This window comes from Nyctibius grandis, chromosome 9, assembly GCF_013368605.1.
Source record: "Nyctibius grandis isolate bNycGra1 chromosome 9, bNycGra1.pri, whole genome shotgun sequence".
Classification (NCBI taxonomy): Eukaryota; Metazoa; Chordata; class Aves; order Nyctibiiformes; family Nyctibiidae; genus Nyctibius; species Nyctibius grandis.
In genome coordinates, this window is record NC_090666.1 from 12,524,819 (window position 1) to 12,544,758 (window position 19,940).

At 36.2% G+C, this 19,940-nt stretch overlaps 1 protein-coding gene across 1 annotated transcript in view; it reads left to right on the forward strand.

Moving 5' to 3' along the window:
• CCDC141 (coiled-coil domain containing 141) overlaps positions 1-19,940 on the forward strand; it is a 99,236-nt gene that overhangs the window by 9,686 nt on the left and 69,610 nt on the right. The window contains 3 exon segments of the mRNA XM_068407350.1: positions 13,071-13,262; positions 15,998-16,106; positions 18,886-19,139. Of these exon segments, the coding sequence (XP_068263451.1) occupies positions 13,071-13,262; positions 15,998-16,106; positions 18,886-19,139 (555 nt within the window).

A 19,940-nucleotide genomic window follows, 5' to 3' on the forward strand; every position in this document is an offset into this window, starting at 1 on the left:
TTAAGTGTGAAAGTGCAGAATTTGACCTATTTTATTTTATATATTTTCATCTAATACTCTTCGGTTCTGTGATATGCTAATTATAATTCTGTGGTATGCTATATTTGCATACCTAATTTTTGCTAGGCCTGGAGTATAAAATTATAGTAACTTTGTACCAAAATACAGTGGCTCCAGTGTTCCTTAGTACTGTAGTAACTAAAAAAACATGTAAACAGTATACTACATTATATATATTCTTAATCATGGCTACACTTCTTACTGCAGTAAAAACTACCAAGACTGTAAACACAAGCACTCAGAAACAAAGAAGGGACAATTTTAATTCTGTGCTCCCTCAGTCCACAGGGTCTTCCAGCTTCTGAAGCCCCTTGCTGGAGATTGTGTGTGCTAGAGCTCCTCAGCAAACCTTGTACCTTGTAATGATGTATTCTTCCTTCCTCTTATTTTTAGAAATGATTAATTTTTATGTTTTGGTTGAAACCTTCCAGATAAATCCAGTATGGTACAGATCCTCTTACACAGTTTCGTTCTGCTTTGGCAAACTCACAAGCAAGAGTCTTACAATGAAAGAGAACCATAATTTTAAGCACTGCAGTCTGCATTAGGATTCCATGAACTAATGCTAAAATATCATGACTTTGAATTTTCCCTTCAAGCAAACATACCAACACCACCAGAAGGGTTCTACAGAGCTGTGTTTTATTGTAACTTTATTGCACTTGTAAATCAGCCTTTCTCTAATCCCTGTCCTCATAAATCTCGTCTTTTCCTTTAATTTTGCCCTGACATTAGCAGCTCCATGTGGCTTTTTGGGTTGCAACACGCTGTATGCCACCCCCTCTAGGAAGTTTAAGTCCTATCTGTATCTAGTCCTTGTTTTCCTCAGGAGTTTGCCAGTCTCTGACAGTGATTCAAGGTCCCTGATTGCTAGGTATCTTCCTCTGTCTCTCTCTCTTTCCATGCTCTTTTAACTGAACATGAAGCCTAATAATGGGCTGTGAATAAATGAATACAACAGCTATACTATTCATCACAGCTTACATAAGATGTTTCTAGACCTTCAGCTATTCACTGTTGTCTTTGCTACAATGTAAGATGCAAATATGCCCTGAAAATGGGGGAAGAGTTGCATGGCTGCATTACCAGACAGTGAGCAGGCATGCCACAGGCCTGGGATTGTACCCCTGTTAGTTTCCTCTCAGTAAATCTTAACCAGAACGTTGTTCCCTTTAAGCTACCAATGTTCTTTTTTGGTATAGTGAATACAGTGGTGTGGAACTGAAAAGGAAAAATAGCATCTCACATAGAAATAGAAATTGGCCTGTAGTTTTTAAAACAATGTTTTTCTGACATGGTTTTACTGAGACTAACAGAAGTTGCATGTTTGTACAAACTCCTTTTGACTACATGCTAGGCATTCCTTATATTGTCAAGGTTCATGCCAGCTCCTCGGAGCCCAAAGACAAATGTACCATTCTATTTTTTTGTGTTTGTAGGGAGTGAAAGTTCACAAAAAGAAACAAATAGCATGTGAAGTGAAAAGTACTCTGGACATGTTCACATCACATAATCAACAGCACCTCATACTCAGAGCTGTATGAGCTGGATGTGTTTCTTTTCTTTTCCCCATTCAAATTGGAAAAGTGAAACAAACACAAAACCAGACTTTTCCAGGAAACTATATCCTTCCAAATTTGTTTCTCCTCCATTAAAACAATAAATATATTTTTTTGTGTATTTATTGAGAAATCATGCCAAAACAGAAAACTGAAACATCCAATTCCAAAAATGACTGAAATAAAGTTAAGGCTTCACTGGAAAGCTCTAGTAAGTTAAAAGTTTCTGTGAAATATTTTGCTTTCCAGGAGTCATGATTTTTTAATGGAAATACACTTTTTCCCTCTTATTAAGTTTGCTTCTAGGACAAGAGACACAAGTTGGAAAAAAGAAATTCCAATTAGATATTAGGAAAAAAAGTTTGACTATGGAGATGGTTAAATTCTGGAACAGGTTGCCCAGACAAGTTCTGGAATTCCCATTGTAGGAGATGTCCAAGACTTCACAGAGTAAGTCTTTGAGTAACTAGAGCAAGGGGTTAGACGGATGACCTGCAGAGTCCCTTCCAACCTAAATAATTCTGTGATTCTCTGTTGATAAAATGTTCATATTTCAAGGATGAAAAGTATAAAATGAATAATATAAGTCTACTCCATTTAAAAATAAACTATTCACATGTATAATATGCAGAAACTAAAATAGTTGAGGATAAGTATTTGAAAAGTTTGCAGTAACTAATGGCTTTGACAGTTGTCGAAAGCGTAATTTCAAACTCATGGCAATAAAACCTTAATATCACTCCAAAGACCGTCTTATGTATTTGAACTGTTCCCCAACAAATGAAAGTTTCCTGTAAAATATTTCTCTTCTTTTACTAGTCTGTCTTCTCAAAATGCAACTGTGTTGTGTTGCTGAGGTAACAGACAAAATTACAACTGCTTTGATACTATGTTATGTTTTTGTAGTATTACAGCAGCTATTATCTAAAAAAAAATACACAGCTGTTTTAAATGTGCGAACAATTTTCAATAGACATTAAAGAAAAAAATAATATTAAGGCTGTATTTCAAAATTTTAATGAGTCAGTTATAAAATCTAAAAGGTTATTACACATGAACAATTTTCTAACTCTTTTTTGTAACGTTATGCACACTGCTTTTGCATTGCATTAAATATGGCAGTTTAGTTTGCTTTAACTTTCAAATTTTTATTTGGTTGGGTTTGAATTCATCACACAGTAATTGAATAAAAAAAAAATTGCATGAAGCATGACTGATAGTTTTTGAAAGTTATCACAATTTTCTCTGTGTCTTAGGGATTATGTGCAGCACAGCTAATCAGTTGCTGGAAAATATAGCATACTGGTCAGGTACAAACGTTAATTAACAACCTGTTCAGAAAAAAGGCTTCTAAAAGAAGGAAATATACTTCTGGGCCTTATACCAATTTTACAGTGTCCATCTTGAGTAGTTAGGAAATATCTAAGATTTGAAATGTCTTTTTTAATATGTTGAAGCTGATGTAACATTAGGATAAATGCATGTCTAGTTTTATTTAAAAATATAAAATAGTCAGCTCTTCAAAAAGTCAGACTTTGCCAACAAATTCCGAATGGAGCTACCTCAGATGCCACCTGTTTTTCTACAGCGTATTCAGAACAGTTGTGAAAGTAGTATGATAATTTGGGGAAAATTAACCTACAGTGACAAGCAATCTGTGTGTGAACTTCTGAAAATGTTTTACTTTTTTGGTCTTTTTTTTTGTCAGTATTAAGTCATGACAATTAATTCTTTTCATAGATTAGTATTAAGATGTTGAATTAGTAAAGAGACTATCAGTATCACATACTCATTTAATTCCTGCTATATTATATTAGTTACAGAGCCAGCCCAGAATGTTGAGAAAATCCCATGCTGGATAATTAATGAATGCCACTACTTTTATAGAGTTGTTGTGCAAGAAACCATTTCATGCCTCAGTAAGAAAGAACTTAGTGCTTTACTTCATCAACTTTTATCCAGTAGTATTAAAATGGCTGTGTTAGAAGTAGCATTTATTTTTCAGACGTATTGATAGGGTTTGACAACTGCTCTCTGAACCCATTCTCTGCCCTTTCATGCCAATGCTATTCACAGACAAAATAAGATGAAATACTTGTTACTGCACTCAAAATTCTCTGGAAGAAAATACAAGTGTTTCATGTTACATAGGAAATGACACCTTTCTATATAGCTTAACTTATGGACAGAGGCTATCAATTAATTGCTTCTCTGTTATGTTAATTTTATTAAACAGAGACTGTCAATATCTTATTGGAGATGTGGTATTTCAGAGGTAAGTGTATGGATACTCAAGAAGATAAGTGTTTTACAAAGTCTCCCTTGTTTCGTGAATTGCCTTTTCAGTATATTTTTTTCTGATGATTCAAACATCCATCGTGAGTGTGAAACTGATTTAATTGCTATTACCCGAGTGTGAAAAAATGCTGAGGACCAGATTCAGTTTAGAGTCATAGCTATTCCTGGTGAAGTAAAATTCAGATCCTGGGTCTTCAATAGTGTGATGGGAGAGGTCTGTAGGACATCATCTTTCCCAGGGCATGTGGGAATTTTCTGAATTTTCTCAGCAGGGTCTACCAACATGGGTCTTCTAAAGCCGAGACACAGTTAAAAGTTATCTTTAGTCCTCTTTGTTTTAAAATAGCAAGTCAAAAGGCAGCATAAATTCCATCTTCCTACTGCTGGGGCTTTGTTGGGGTTTTTTGTTTTGTTTTTATGTTTGTTTTGGTTTGTTGGGGTTTTTTTTTTAAGTGCTGGTTGTGGTCTAATACAAAATGAATTTTGTGTTTCCTTGACCCAACATTAGTAAATTTTCAGTAAAACTTTCCATAAAATTAATAAACTTAAAAAAAATAAGCAGATCACAAGCTGGTTAAATGCTTCAAGGCGTTAGCCTGCTCTAGCCTCTTTGGAAGTCAGAAGGGAGACCAAAAGAGCTAAAGCAGCATTGATTTTCTTGCACCCTAAGGATCAGTGCTTATGCTTTGGAGTGCAAATAGACTTGTCAAATATTAGGATGTAATAGGTAGGAGAGTGGATTTGCATATGCTAGTAAACATTGTTATTTGGCCATGTTCTGCAAAATAAAAATACTACGTGTAAGTCTGAAAAAAGCCTGTAAGGACCACGAAGCTATACATGCAAACAGCAATTTTCAGCTAACTAATGACCAAATTCCAAATCAGAAATTTCTGTGAAAGATCACAATAATTATGATTGGAAGTTTTTAAAAAAAAAATCAAGTAATTTTTATTCATCAATTCAAATAGCTAGCATAAACAATGTTGAATTGAAAGTACTTGAAGATACAGCACCCCATAGTGGTTGCTTAGGTTGAGAGATTCACTGACTATCCTCCTAATAAATGCCTCCAAGCATTTGTTAGAAAAATGATTATTTGTGCAGAGTTTGCTACAAGCAGTTTATATCTATAAAAGAGATGCCCAGCAGCAGCCTTGCATGAGCTACCCAAATGACTCTGCCGTTGTTTTAGCACTGTTTCTGAGTTGCCAGTGCAAGAAGGCAGTGATTTATTCTGCCTGTTCAGTACTTGGTGCTTTTTTGAAGCTATTGAAAGTCAGATCTAGTGTGAAGTTTTGTCATCTCAAGAAAAGCGGAAATAATCAATGTGTTTTCATTGGCCAGGAAGGGTAAAATGCTGCTCACTGCACACCTTTTTTGTTATACAGGAAAACTTTATATGTTTGGGAGAAACGGCTAGATAATTTTAAAGCGCTGTTTAAGTTGAACCCTCCATAAAAATAGGAGTGAATTGAACATCAGCAGTTTTACTGAAAGACCGGTTTTTCATATAGCAAAAGGTAAACCAAAACCTATAACGATTACATAAAATTAGAGAGTAACAGAATGCATTGTTTATTTATTTATTTCCCTCAGCTTTACTTGCTTTGACAGGTTTTAAGTATTTCTTAAATGTGCTGTACAAAGGTTAAAGCAAGGCAGTTCCTTGGCCCCCAGAGCCAAGAAAGCAGTTTTTTTTCTCTTCTATGAATAATATATACTGCTCAAAAAACATCTCATCAGCTGTGGAATGAGCATGGATTTGGTAAGAACTGCAGTACAACTCTATTTCCTGCACTATATTTTGGGTTTGGGGTTTTTTTTAGCTAAATTTAATTTTAGAAATTAAAGATTATGAATTGAAATTCAAATTGTACTGAAAGCATAAACAAGGAAATCCATTTACACTTAAATAGAACAAGATTAGTATATTAATAATTCTAGCTGTATATGCTACAATTACGCTTCCTTAACTATACCAGGAACTTTAGATATTCTTGTATATTTGCATGTAAGAGATTGTGAGCAATGAACAGTTTTGCAAGCTCAAGACAATGCCAGAACTCTAATTGGATTCAGTACTTAACAATTTCTTCCGTATATAAGTGAATAAAGGTGGGACCATGAAACTATTCAATCAGAAACAATAAGGTAAGGCAGCAGTTGATAGGTGTCTGAAGAAGTTAAACAGTATTGTATACAGGAATGAAAAACCCCTGGATTCTTTGCTGCATATGGGTAATGTGGTAATCGGGTTATTAGAAACCTATGTTGTTTCTGTTTCGAATGTTATATTCTGAGTTCTGACAGCAGGTCTATCTTATGCTCACACCTTGTGTAGACATCTGTGAACTAATTTTAAATCAACTAGCTTGGACATAGCTAGCAGTGTAGCAGCAGTAGTATGAACCACAATTACCTGCTGCTTCCACTAAAATAGTCTGCCAAACTTTACCTGTATACCTGTAGAAACCTTTCTAGGAATCATTCTTTGTCCATCAAGAACAGGGTTTGTTCATTTGCAGCTGGTGCGTTTCTTGTGCTCAAAGCCCTATAATGCTTAGTTAAGTTCCAAGCATCCTGTGGCAAGAAGTGGTAAGTTACAATAGGATTGTTCTCAGGTCTTTTTTGAGCTGCACTGCACTAAAGGATTTACAGTGCAGATGTCAGAAAGCTTGGACCCAGCTTTTAGTGAAGATACAACTTCAGTGAAAGCAGGAAAAACAACTTAAGAAGTAAATCACAGAATCACAGAATCATAAATACTGCACTAGCACTGCGTTCTAGGCTACTGACACTGCACTGTGCTGAATGAGTGACCTAAAATTTACCTTAGGTGCGTCTTCACTAGCTGCACTCAAAACAGATAACATAGCGTAGCCTTACCTATTGCTGCACTGTTTTCTCTGAAACAATACTGCTGCAAACTGGAAGCCCTGTGGATAAGCATATTCAAATTGGCAAGGACAGGAGACAAGATTAACGAACAGGAGATGGCTTGGCTAAACTAGAGATGGCTACAGTTACAGGAAATTTAGTGTTAGGGCTTATTATTATTGTTGCAGTAAATACAGTTCTTGCAATATATACTCTTGTATAAAAGCATGATTCTTACACAGTGCTATGAGTTTCAAACAGTTTATTAATTGTTGCAGTACAATTTTGTCAAATATCTCACAGCTCTTCCATCTGGTATTTTTTTTTAATAAACTATTCTTTGGGAGTAAGCTTTCCAAGTGAAGTGTTAATTTCAATGTAATACAATACAATAAGATCTTGGTGTTCTATATTGACTTAAAAAAAAATTTAACGACAATCACCAGTAAATCTTTGAGCAGTGGTATTCAACATATTGTTAACTCCTCACTTTAATCCAGTTTTGTAGTGAGATAATTGGAGGGGAAGCTCTTTCACCTGCTCCAGGTGTTGCTGGCTCAGAAATGCATTTCTTCTTCTGAATCAGGTTCTCCCGTCTGGTTCCTGTTTCCTCTTTCCTTTTCTCAGCTGGGGTTACGTACAGCCAGGGGTAAAAGTGAACAGATGTTTACAATGCACAGAGAAATGCCACTTTCTGTGTACCCTAGAGTACAGGATTTTCCTGTACTCTAGCAGTTCCAGAATATTTGACTATGGAGCAAATTTGACTTGATTTTTCAGGCTTGATCAGGCTATGAGGTAAGTTTTGTCTTCTTTTATTGTTACATAAACTGGCTTGAGTAGTTTAAAATCCATAAATTCAGTAGCTTTCCTATAGAAGATTACACTGAAATGAAACATGAAGATCAGATGCGCATACTTCAGTGCAACTTTTTGCAGCCCTACATAAGATTTACCAAGATTTAGTAATATTGTGAATAGTTCATGCCTTGGTATGCGCCTTGCAGTAGAAAGGCTCTTTTTTTTTTTTTTTTTTCCTAAAGCCAATCTTAGCTACATAGCACTTTATAGATAATGTTGAAATGAGATAATTCTGTAGCAGCAGAGACATACAAATATCTCATCATGTTTAAAAGCAACTTTGTAGCGTATAGACTACAACTGAAAAGTGCCTACCTGTAAATAAGAGGGTAAACTGTGTGTTATAACATGAAAGAATTTTAATTTAGTTAAAAAAAAATACATGACCTTCACATTCTTTAGAACCTTTGAGGGTAAGAATCTGAAGCAGCGCAGCACAGCATTTATAGCAGAGGGAAGTAGATTGGGAAGCAGTAAGTGGTCTTTGGGTTATCTCAACCCTGGGTTGGAACATCTGCTGAACTGACCTTGAACAAAATATAGAGGGGGCAAAGAAACAGAGGACAAATGGCTTTTTCAGTAATAACTATCTCTGAGGACGAGTGGTCTGTACACTCCACCCTGCTTTATGTTTCTGTCCTCACCTGGCAAATGTCTGCTTAAAGAAACAATCTCGTGGTTTCTTCCTTCACTAGAGCTACACTTTGCAGGTTGGAAATAAATTTGGGGCTTTCAGGGACTCCAGCTCTCTGCAAGCTTCTTGAAGTGGCTGGAAAGTGAGGGGACAAGAATCTCACCCATGGTGTCAATTGTTAAAACTGTGGGTTTGGTTTATCCCTTGCCTGTTGAGAGCAGGTAGCTGCTCAGGGGAGCAAGTATCCTCGCCAGTTTCCAGTGTTCTCACTAAATTTTACAACAAGCCAAATGATGAAAATTTGAACACTGCATAAAAGTTAGTTGACATTTAGTACTTGAACTCTGACATGAACTTGCACTTCCTGCTAAAAGATCTTACAAGTGAATCAAAATCAAAGAATCAAAAAGCCACATTAAGGTAATTTGTCAAGGGACACAGCCCTGGCTTTCGGGTCTATTTTAAAACAAATTTTAATACATAACAGCTATTTCCTAGTGTCGGGTGATAAATGACAAAAATGGAGAATGACTCAGTCTGCACATGAAACTTTTGGTTGTTATGTTGTTTTGCCTTTCACAGTCTCTTCATGTGCCTTCATTTATCAGTAGTTAAACTATTGAAAAAGTGAATGAAATCCATAAACCTTATTTATTTTCCATTTTTATAGCTTTTTAGAAATTAATATCTTATTTCCTGATTCATGATTCTTCTAGAATATTCTTTTTTTTAAATGTAAAATAGTGTTAGTGTTGAATTTGGGTCTTGAGTGCTATCGCTTTGAGTAAGAAAAGCTGTTAGGAAAGAGTGAAATGTTTTTCTCTGTCCTGTAGACAAGCAGAGCTCTAGGCGTTTCATATTATGTGATCATATGTAGTTAGATAATATTGATTATTTTGGTGAAATTAGGCAGAGAACAAAGTACTGTGACATGGAAAACTAGTAATAAATTTGTGTCTTATGTGTCTGAAAAGCTAGTCAAATTATCTTTGACTGTGTCTTCATGGTAACAAAAACTTTACTGTTAAATTTTTATACTGTGCTTTTATTGGGGTAGCCTTTTAAAATCATCTTGCAAGCAGTCTAGCTGTGTTTTTAAAATAGATTTTGAGAATCAATATCTAGGTCTGTTTTGAAGGAATGTAAATGTCATATCCTGCCTTTATGTTGTCTGTGAAATGTAATGAATGATAACAGGAACAGCTGGCATTAGAAATATATTGGAAGACTAAAATATATTTAGTGAACGTATCGAGTGTTTGAAGAGCAGAATATTATAGTTGTGTGCTCATTTACCTTTGGCAAATGGCTTCAATTAAAGAGATTGTTCATTAGTATTCCTCGTGCAAAAGCTTAGAAACAAATTTAGTGCCATAATTAGTAAGATGAGAACTAAATAGCACAAGTCTAACTACCAATTTTACTAGCATTATATAACACAATAAAAATGTGACTGCATTATTAATGCAGGTTTGCCTTTGATGTGCTTGATCTGTTTTTATTGTGAAAGTCCTGTATGTCTGAAGTTAACCAACAAGGGAAAAGTGGAAAATAGAGGATGGGACCTGAAAAGATGGGTAAAATAGCCTTCCAGATGAAGTAACTTCCTTCTTCCTGTTAGTATTGTATTGACCATTGGAGATTTCAAGACTTTATCTAAAATGCAGTGCTCTCAAACAACTGAACAATTAAGACAAAGATGTGCCCAGTTATGCAGCCATCATGCCTGGAGGTTACTTCTGAAGGTAATTACCAGTGGAAAAAAACCCCAAACCTTCATTATTTTCAGTAAACTGTAATTTGTTTTCTAAGAGAAGTAGGAGTACTATATACTACCCTTTTGCTAATCTCCCAGTTCCTTGATAAATATCAGGGAAAATAATCCCTGACTTTTTGTCATTTTTAACTGAAAACAATGACTGCTAGCATATTAAATTAAATTCCAGATTTGTTTTCTAGCCATCACTTAACCTTGAAGTGAGCTTTTTATTTTCAGCAGAATGATTTTGACTGAACACTTAGTATTCTGATGTCATTTTATGGAATATCTATTTCAGATGTCTCATAACTTTGTTCTCCACTAAAAACCAATATGCCTTACAGGATTGTTTCTCCAATAATAAGACATAGACTCCTTTGGCTGAACTACTGTGATGTCTGAAAGAAGTGTCATGATTAGGAAACCCAATAAATAAAGGAAAGTGGACATAATGAATGGAGTCATGACAGCAGAATTTTCCATGTTTTTATTTTTTAGCTTATGGCATTCACTTTTTCAACTGAAGTTGAACTTATCTGCTAAAGAAAATGCTTGGCATAAAGAAGTTTGAAAATTGTTTTACATAAAAAATATTGGTAAACCATTTTCAGCTATATCTAGTAAGCACTCTGAGGTATGTCTACATTAACCTCATCCTACCCTGCCATCACAGAGCAATGAAGTCACATCTTTGTGTATTTCATTCATTCATCTTCCATCATGATATTTCTTTTATTCTACTGTTTGGCCTTAAAGCTTCGAGACTTTCACAAGATTTTTTTCTTCTAGGTGCTAGGAAACAAAACAAACTTCCTTTATATCTGTTAGCCATGATTCATCCAACACTGGTAGCACTTGGCAGTTAGTACTTGGAGTTTAGCCTTTTTTTGAGGTTGAACAAAGAACCAAGGCTTTGTAGGTTCTGAAAAGATTATGCATATATTTAGGAAAATCCAGTATTACATGGACAACATGATTTTTATAGCTTTGACTGTATAAAAATAATTGAGAATTAATGACACAAACCAATAAAAGAAAACTAAGAAAGAGTTGAAAGAACTGTATTAAAGATTGCAGTGAAAGATGGATTTTCATTTAAAATTTTCATTAGCTTGTTTCATTAACTTACCATTACAATTTTTTTGATGAAGCTGGGTTTTAAATTTTATTAATTGTACAAGCATATAATCTCTGCGGTTTTAAAATTATCATTATTCAGTGCTGCTCTTTTTTATTTCTAATAATAAGGATTCTGACTACTGAACGTAGGAGTAGAAAAACACGTGCAGCAACCCTTGTTGTCAGCTCAATATTTATCTTGTCAGCTAGATAAATATTCTTGAATGAAAGTTGACTGGAGTACTTTGGATTAGATTCCCAAGGCCATCTGTTTTTCCTGATCTGATTCTTGTCTCATTGTGGTATAATGGAGATATAAACCATTTGCTATCAGTTGTTACATCAGAGTGACAGTATCTACTTCGTGCAAATGACCTCATTTAAAGTCAAAGCATTGTTTTAAATAAATGTTACTTAGATTCCTACTTAAATGCAGAATAGGTAGCATTTTGGGGACTTGAGCTTTTCTTCTCATATTACAAGGCAAACAGGATGGGGATTCAACAGAACAAAAAGAGCTGGTTTTACAGAAGGATTAGAAAGCAGCAGTTCCCATTCTTGTATCCAGAAAATAAAATGGAGTGTGTGTTGTTCTCTAGAACACTGGCTTTTGATCAGATGCTCTTTTTGATGGGTTTGCCACCAAACAATAGTCATGTAGTCATGTTGTTGGTAATTACTTTTCTGTATACTGTAGAAAAAGATGGGTTTGTTGGAGCTGCTCTTATGCCTGTTAATTTTACCACTGTTTGTTTTCATAGTTGGCTGTCTGTAAAGTTAAGTTAAAATAATTTAATTCTATTTTTTTCAAAGAAAGAATAAAAGTTCCATAGTTTATTATACTGTTCTTACAGTACTTCTTTTAGAGAGAACTGATGAGCCTCTTCAGTTCAAGCTGACGTCTTTGTGTACTATACAAGGTCTAGGGAGGACCGGAGGTTAGGGTTCTGTGTTTAGAACAATAAAGTTTTCTGCAATTTCCTCTTTTCAGTTGGATCTGTCAGGAGAATTTCAAGTTTTCCAATTCTTTAGCCTTTACTAGAGCCTATATCATGAGAAGGAGTTGTCACAGATTTTAATTTGCCTAATACAGATTTCTTTTCCCATTACACATTCATGTGATAACACCTGTAATAACAGCAGAAATTGGCACTTTATTAATTCATGCTCATAATAAAACCCGAGATGGGGGAGGAAAAATAAAAGAATACGGAACAAATACTAATCAATTTTTCTGACAAACTGAAGATTTTTAACATAAGCTGGAAATGGCCCAGCAGTTATCTTTCCCGTGGTGAGATTAGTAAAGGGAATGAAACACAGTACAATTATTTTCTTGACAATAGAGTATTATTATTTGGCAGCCAGCTTGAACAATGCAGCGAGGTGAATTTGAAACATTGCATAAATTCGGTGTTCTTCTGGAGAATATGTGCGTATGTTCAAGCTACTCTTGTCTGGATTGTGTTGAAGTCATCGGAGACTTATGAGTAAGTTACCTTACAAACTCTTAAAGCTTGTAATGTCAGGTAATGCACTATGATGGCATGTGAAAGAAGATCCAAAATATCTGCATTGCTACCACTTCCAGGAAGATCTGTGTTTAAGGACTTGTAAACCTATCTGAACCTAATGTAAGAGACAGAATGATAAATTCTCTTAACACTTCTTTTAAAATGAAATTTCATTAAAATATTGCCTCAAGTGCAGATGAAATTCAGAATTTTGCTATGAAACATGCAGGAGCAGCCACACTCCTATCACTAGGAACTGGAAATAAAGCAGGAGTAGGAATCTTGTGGGTAGTTTATCAGATCCACTGAAAAAGTATCCTGACACCGGTATCAACACAGTGTTTTGGATTCCGTTTACAGATTTCTTCATATTATTTTCTTCTCAGGCTTTGGAAGACCAGGTGTGGGACCTGCTGCATGAAGCAGACAAGGCTGCAGAGGAGGACAAAGAAAAGAGTCAGGTTTATGATGCCATGGCGGAGACCCTTGGGGATGCATGGGATGCCCTCATCATGATGTTAGAGAAGCGACAGGCACTTCTGGAACTTACTTCAGTGTTCTTTGAAAATGCTCTGGAGGTTTGTATTTAAATCAAATGACTCTTACTTTGAAACGTCCCACATCTTACAGGTACTCTGTCCACTGTAATTTTACTCTGTTATATATGTTCATTGCATCCCTAAAGGTTGAAGCAATTAAGAAAATAAAAATCTCTAGATGCATCTTTCCTTTTCCACCTTCTGGATAGTTCAGGATGAAACTGAACAAAAAAAACCATGTAGACTTTAAGAAATATCTTAGACACAATGTCTCCAAGATTTGTACTTGATAAAAAATGACAGTGAAAAATGGAACTGGACCAAAATCTAAAATAAGTAATTCAGTGGCTATAGTCATTCTGCAGAATATCTTTCATTCCTTATGATTAAAATTATTTGATGTTGAAAGAACTAAATTCTCAGATGCCTTCACTAATGCTTGCTGAAGATTGGCCACTGATGGTTTTATACTGCAATATCCATACAATTATGCAAACTAACCACTAGTCTAACGTGCCAGTCCTTTACCTGAGATTTCCATGTGCAGACGTGCACAAAAGGACAATTATGTGAGCCCAGAGACAGATTTCAGACTGTTGTCTTCCCCGTTGACCCATTTCTCTGTATCTGTTATCCTAATTCACTGATACACAGGGAGCTAAAGCAGAGAGGGATTCCATGCTCACTCTGTGTAACCTCATATTCAATTCTCCCCACATCCCTGGAGCTTTGAAGAGTTTAATAATTCTCCCTGATAATTTTGTTTCTACAATAGCCCAGTGCCCCTATAAATTACAGAAGCAACCATTCTACTGCTAACTGAAGAACTCCAAGATCAATAATCTACTAATTATTTTGTCCTGGCAGTGTGTATTATACAAAGAAATTGGTACAGAGTTGGCATAAGTATCACTATGATAAATTCTGTACTAGTAAAGCTTGACCTAGTGCAGACTAAATCCTTAAGGGGCTAGCTGAATTGTCCCTGCAACAGACTTCTATCATAAAAACAAAATGCAGCAGCTGGAGCACAGCATAGATCACACCCCTTATATGTCGAAGGGAAGAAGAAATGCAATACCGATTTAAATAGGAGTCGCTGAAACTTCTTATGGAAAGCCTTTTTTTTAAATGACAGCCTGTGATTAAGGAAATCTTTGTTTTATTGTGATAAAACACAAACTGTATCTCAAGAATAGTCTTTAGTGAAAATTGGAACTCAAATCTCAAATGTTGATACCTAATGGATTTCTTTTATAGCATGCAGACCAAGAGGGAGAAAAACGTGGAACAATAGAAAAGACAGAAAAAGCAGAGTGCTTGCTGTTCATTTTCCTCAAGTTCATCATAGGTTTCAACATCTTTGCTTACACTGAAACACAAGTTTGAACTTTACTGTTTTCTTCATTCTTGAAATGAAGCAGTAGAATTGATAAAGATTGGCTAAGATGCAGAATATGTCTCAACTCTCTCTGAGCTACGCATGCTTGGAATTGCACCTGCAAAAGTGGAAGCCAAATGAAGAATTCCAATTTTAGTTTTAACAATCTCATCAGATTGCCAAATCTGCTCCAGATCTCCCTGAAACACAGCGTGTTTCAATATTTAAAATATGGAACCCATGGAAAAATGAGCTGTAAAGAAGTAACCTAACTTCAGTCTTCATTACAGAGATGCTGTTTCTCCACTATAATTAATTACTGTGTTTACCATAATATTCGTCAGCTTAAATTTTGCTACTCATTTCTGCCTTCAAAAGATGGCTTTGAAGATTGTATCTGTCTAATGTTGTCCTTAAATGTTTTTTTCACAGAATCACAGACTCACAGAATGTTAGGGATTGGAAGGGACCTCGAAAGATCATCTAGTCCAATCCCCCTGCCGGAGCAGGATTGCCTAGACCATATCACACAGGAACGTGTCCAGGCGGGTTTTGAATGTCTCCACAGAAGGAGACTCCACAACCTCTCTGGGCAGCCTGTTCCAGTGTTCGGTCACCCTCACCGTAAAGAAGTTTTTCCTCATATTTCTGTGGAACCTCCTGTGTTCCAGCTTGCACCCATTGCCCCTAGTCCTGTCAAGGGATGTCACTGAGAAGAGCCTGGCTCCATCCTCATGACACTTGCCCTTTACATATTTATAAACATTAAGGAGGTCACCCCTCAGGCTCCTCTTCTCTGAGCTAAAGAGACCCAGCTCCCTCAGCCTCTCCTCATAAGGGAGATGTTCCACTCCCTTAATCATCTTCGTGGCTCTGCGCTGGACTCTCTAGCAGTTCCCTGTCCTTCTTGAACTGAGGGGCCCAGAACTGGACACAATATTCCAGATGCAGCCTCACCAGGGCAGAGTAGAGGGGGAGGAGAACCTCAATACTTTAACATTAGAAAGAAGTTCTGGGAAGGAGACCTAAGTTAAAGGCTTCATTCATGTTAAATGCTTTTACTGAAGGCTTTGAAATTAACAGATTTTTCTGTAAGAATTTATTTCCAGTGGGACCTGAAGGCTATGTAGAAAAGATGATTCATAAAGTTACAAACTGTAATTGCAGAATATATCAACTGAAATTTGGGTTCCCTCAATCAACGAGAACCTCAAAAAAAACCAGAAGGTGCGTAGTGGCCACAAAGCATCTGTATCTAGCAGTCACTAAAAATGCCTTTTCCAAAGAATTTACGAATTCTCATGAACTTTCCCTATAAAACAGAGGTTGTTATGGAGTTCTGCAAAAGAAAATTATACTGTGCTTCTTCCCACCCTTTTTTGTCTTAATGCAGTTTGCTGTTAAAATTGACCAAGTTGAAGATTTCCTGAAAAATGCCCAAGAGTTTGAAAATATTGACACTTTGAGAGAACTCCTTCTGCAACAAGAGCATCATACAAAAGGTACAAACAGTATTCCACTCCTGATGGTGTGTGATTGTGCACTGGCTCCTTGAAGGATGATTTTACTCTTCCTGTGCATATTTAAAAAAAAATAAATATGAAAATGTTCTATTTGGAAAAATATAAAGGTGAAATAAGTCTTTATCAGGCTTCCTGAAAGATATGAAACTCCTGGTTTCGAGCTTAGCTCTCTCATGATTCCATCTTTGTTGCTGCACGGCAGCTAGCGGTAAGCTTGTATTCTGATTTCAAGACAATCCAAGACAGGTGAGCTGCTAAGAAACCAAGCTGACTTTTAGCACTGATTGGCAAGCAAGTTCTAAACCCATTCTTCTGTTCCATGGGAAAAGTCATCAAAGTTATCATAGCTATCAAAGAATTAGCATTTTCCCATGGAAAACTCTCCATTAGGAAATTTCCAGTCAGCTCTAGTAAGAATTCTCTGCAAAGTCCTACAGTTTCTTGAGAGTGGCCAAGGGAGAAGTCTGCCCTCTGCTTTCCTTTGCCTAGGGATGGTGTTTGAAGCAGAAGTGGCGAGGTGAGGGTGGCAGCTACCCAGCTTCAGAATCTGTTTGCCTACAGTGGTTTCCTGCATTTTGCTTCTGCCTTTGAGGAGTGGGTCTGTGTTTCACTTCCCCATTGAGCTGTCTGATCTGTTCCAAGAGGTTCTGCAGCTAGAACTGTAAAATTCTTGGAAAAAAAGGTGCTCTCTACACTTCTGCCACAACTTTCCTGCCCATACGTTTGCCTAGAAAAATTCTTCCATGTGACTTCTTTTTGTTCATTCAGATTTTCACGTGGAGCATCTTCTACTATGTTATTGTACTCTTAATTCAAGAAGGGAAAAAAAAATTTTCTCAAAACCAATCTCACTGTGTGGCTACTTCAGACACCTTTGCAATTCCATATGTTTCTGTATTTTTTATAAGACTTAAGATTCCGTCTTTGTAATTTTAACCAAATTTTGCTATAAGATTACTAATAACTTGCAGAATATAAATTATACTTTATCATTCACTAGTGGAGTACCAGCTTAAATATTTTTAGCTACCTTGAATGCCAGGTATTCTTCTCAGGAGACTGAATAGAGAATTGAACTCGGGTAGCTCTAATATGGGTTTTGGGGCTTCCAATTCGATCTTCATGGAAGCAAAGTGCTCACTGTATAGCAATTTTAACCTAAAGTATCTGGCAGTAATTTGTTGCTGAAAAGAAGGGTCTAGGACTGCAAAAATCAGAGGAAATGGTTTGCCAGAGAAAGACTGCTTTGATGGTAATAAGCCTTTCAGCAGATGGAGGAAAGTGGCTGCAATTAATTGGCTTCTTAATCTATCTTAATCACATCAAATCTGGAAAACTGATATTGAGCTATTTGATAAAAAACAGTGTTTGTTTTGCTTTCTGCTAGAAGGATGCTATCTACCCACTCCAAAGTGAAGTGGCTGAAAATACAACCTTTACAAAGTATTGGCTCTACCAATATGTGATGAGTAGTTTATCACAAATGTTTATCACCACAAAAAAAAAAGTTTTGAAACAAATGCATTTCAAATCAGAATAAAAAAGGTGAAATTACAAGAATTATCCTCATGTATCCATTTTTATACATATTCCATTTTGGGTGGACTGAAATGGAACATTTCTGATTAATACCACCTCTCTGGAAGACAAGAAGTAAAATGGACAGGCTTGTTGCAGTGAGCTTGTGGAAACTGAACTCTCTTGTTAGCCCTTGGTGGCTGGAGAAGTGGAGGCATTCCACTTCTGCATCTTCCCTAGGTGCTCCATACGAAAGGTGGAGATTTAGTGTCCTTTGCCTTGATTTACTAGCACATGTGCTCAGCTGGGAAGATGAATGTTTCAGCTGTTTGCTGCCTGTTGTTGGTTGCTTCACTAGCAATGTCTTGCAAACATTCATTTCTTATACTTTTCTTCATGCTTACCTTGCCTGATATTCTGGCTTGGTTCACCTTCTTCCTCATTCTGTACCCAAAAATTTTCCTTTTTCATTTGAAAGACCTATGAATACTGATCGTTGTCTGTTCAATAGATTTTGTACTATGTGGCTTTAAGGAGCTGGAACAAAGACACACACATGACTATGTCATTAAAGTGTACTAGTTGACTGAATTTTAACCCTGAACGTATCTAGGTAGAGGTTATGAAAAGAAGGTAAGGGTTCCTAATATTCATGACTTATTTAGTCATAGGATTATAACAGTTCCCAGACAGGAGAACTTTTCTTTCAACTTCTGTGAGGGACATAAAGACCTAAACTTCACTTGCATCGGTAATGAAAAACTACAGAGGCTACTGACCCACGCAGAAAACAGGGTAGGAAATTCCACTTTGGCTTACCTGAGGATTGGGAAACCATCAAAAAAACCTCAGTCTTGAGAAAACAATATCATTTCTGGGTTTTGTCTCAATGGCTCCCAGTACAGCATTATATGTGATGTACTGAGATACGTACATATATGTGTGCACATTATATTATACTATATAGGTACATATTATACTTTTATAGGTACATATATATATGTGTATACACCATTGTGCCTTTGTAGGTTTATATAACAGCTGTCCAAAGTGAAGTGTCTTAGGATATATACCTTCTAAAGTAAGTATTTATAACCTGTTCATGCAATGCATGAAAATACATTTCACTCATGTATGCAAATAAATAGGTAGATTTAAAAATACTTGAGTAATATTTGAAACACACTACTAGAATTACAAATCACATTGGGTTTTTTCCTATGAAATTCTATTCTTACAGAGCTTTTGGAAAAGTCATTTGCACTTTTAAACAAAAGCCAAGAGCTAACTGAATTCATAGAAGAATTCAAATGTGAGGGGCCAAATGCAAATCCAGAGCTGATTCAGGGAGCCCACAGCAGCTGCTTGAAAATTGACAGTCTCCTTGAAATGCTACAAGACAGGAGACGGCAACTGGACAGATTTCTTAAACATCAGCGCCAAGGACTGGAGCAGGTTCTGCAAATTTGTATGTGGCACCAACAAGAGAACCAGGTAAGACATATAATATTAAGGGAAGCCACAGTAAAAAAAAAAAAAAAAATCTAGCAACTGTTTTACAGTAGATGCTATTACAAAAAAGGAGCTTAAATGTATTTATTTGGCCAATATCCTTGGGACACTTCTATTTGGGTTTGAGACCCTAACTGTTGAATATTTGACTTTGTAACTATAACATCCTCATAATTTATTTTAATATAACTTTAATGTCTTCAAAAGCACTATTTCCATTATGTGGATCCCTCCTGTAAGTTATCAAATGTGGTGCTTCAAACTAAACTAGATTCCCTTGAAATTGAATCCCCCGAACAAACCAACCTCTAGCCACATGAATGATAACAGTAACTGGTAATAGCAATTACAACTGCAGCAGACTGTTTCTGGACTAGTCAGTTAAAAAGAAGATATAGCATAGTTAGCCAGTTGGTGAGTCTGAAAGCAAAGGAGTATTTTGTTGTTGGAGTCAAATCAAAATTCTTTAGGGTATTGAAGTGATTGCAGATTTTCCACACCTGCAACCTGTTTCTCTCTCTTCTTCTTTCTCCCAGCTTAGCCCCCACCTTTTACTGAATTTCTCAAACACGGTTTGGTTTTGTACCTTCCCTTTAGAGCTTAGGTACGTTTCAGTCTTACTCTTTCTCTTCCTCTTTCCAGTCCTACCGCTTTTTCCTTTTCATTCCTCACCTCCCAGCATTCAGATCAGATAGCTTTTCTTGCTTTGCCCTCTGCATTATCAGAGAAACTTTGTCAATGTAAGACACATTTCCTTGAGAAACACCACATCACTTCACCAAC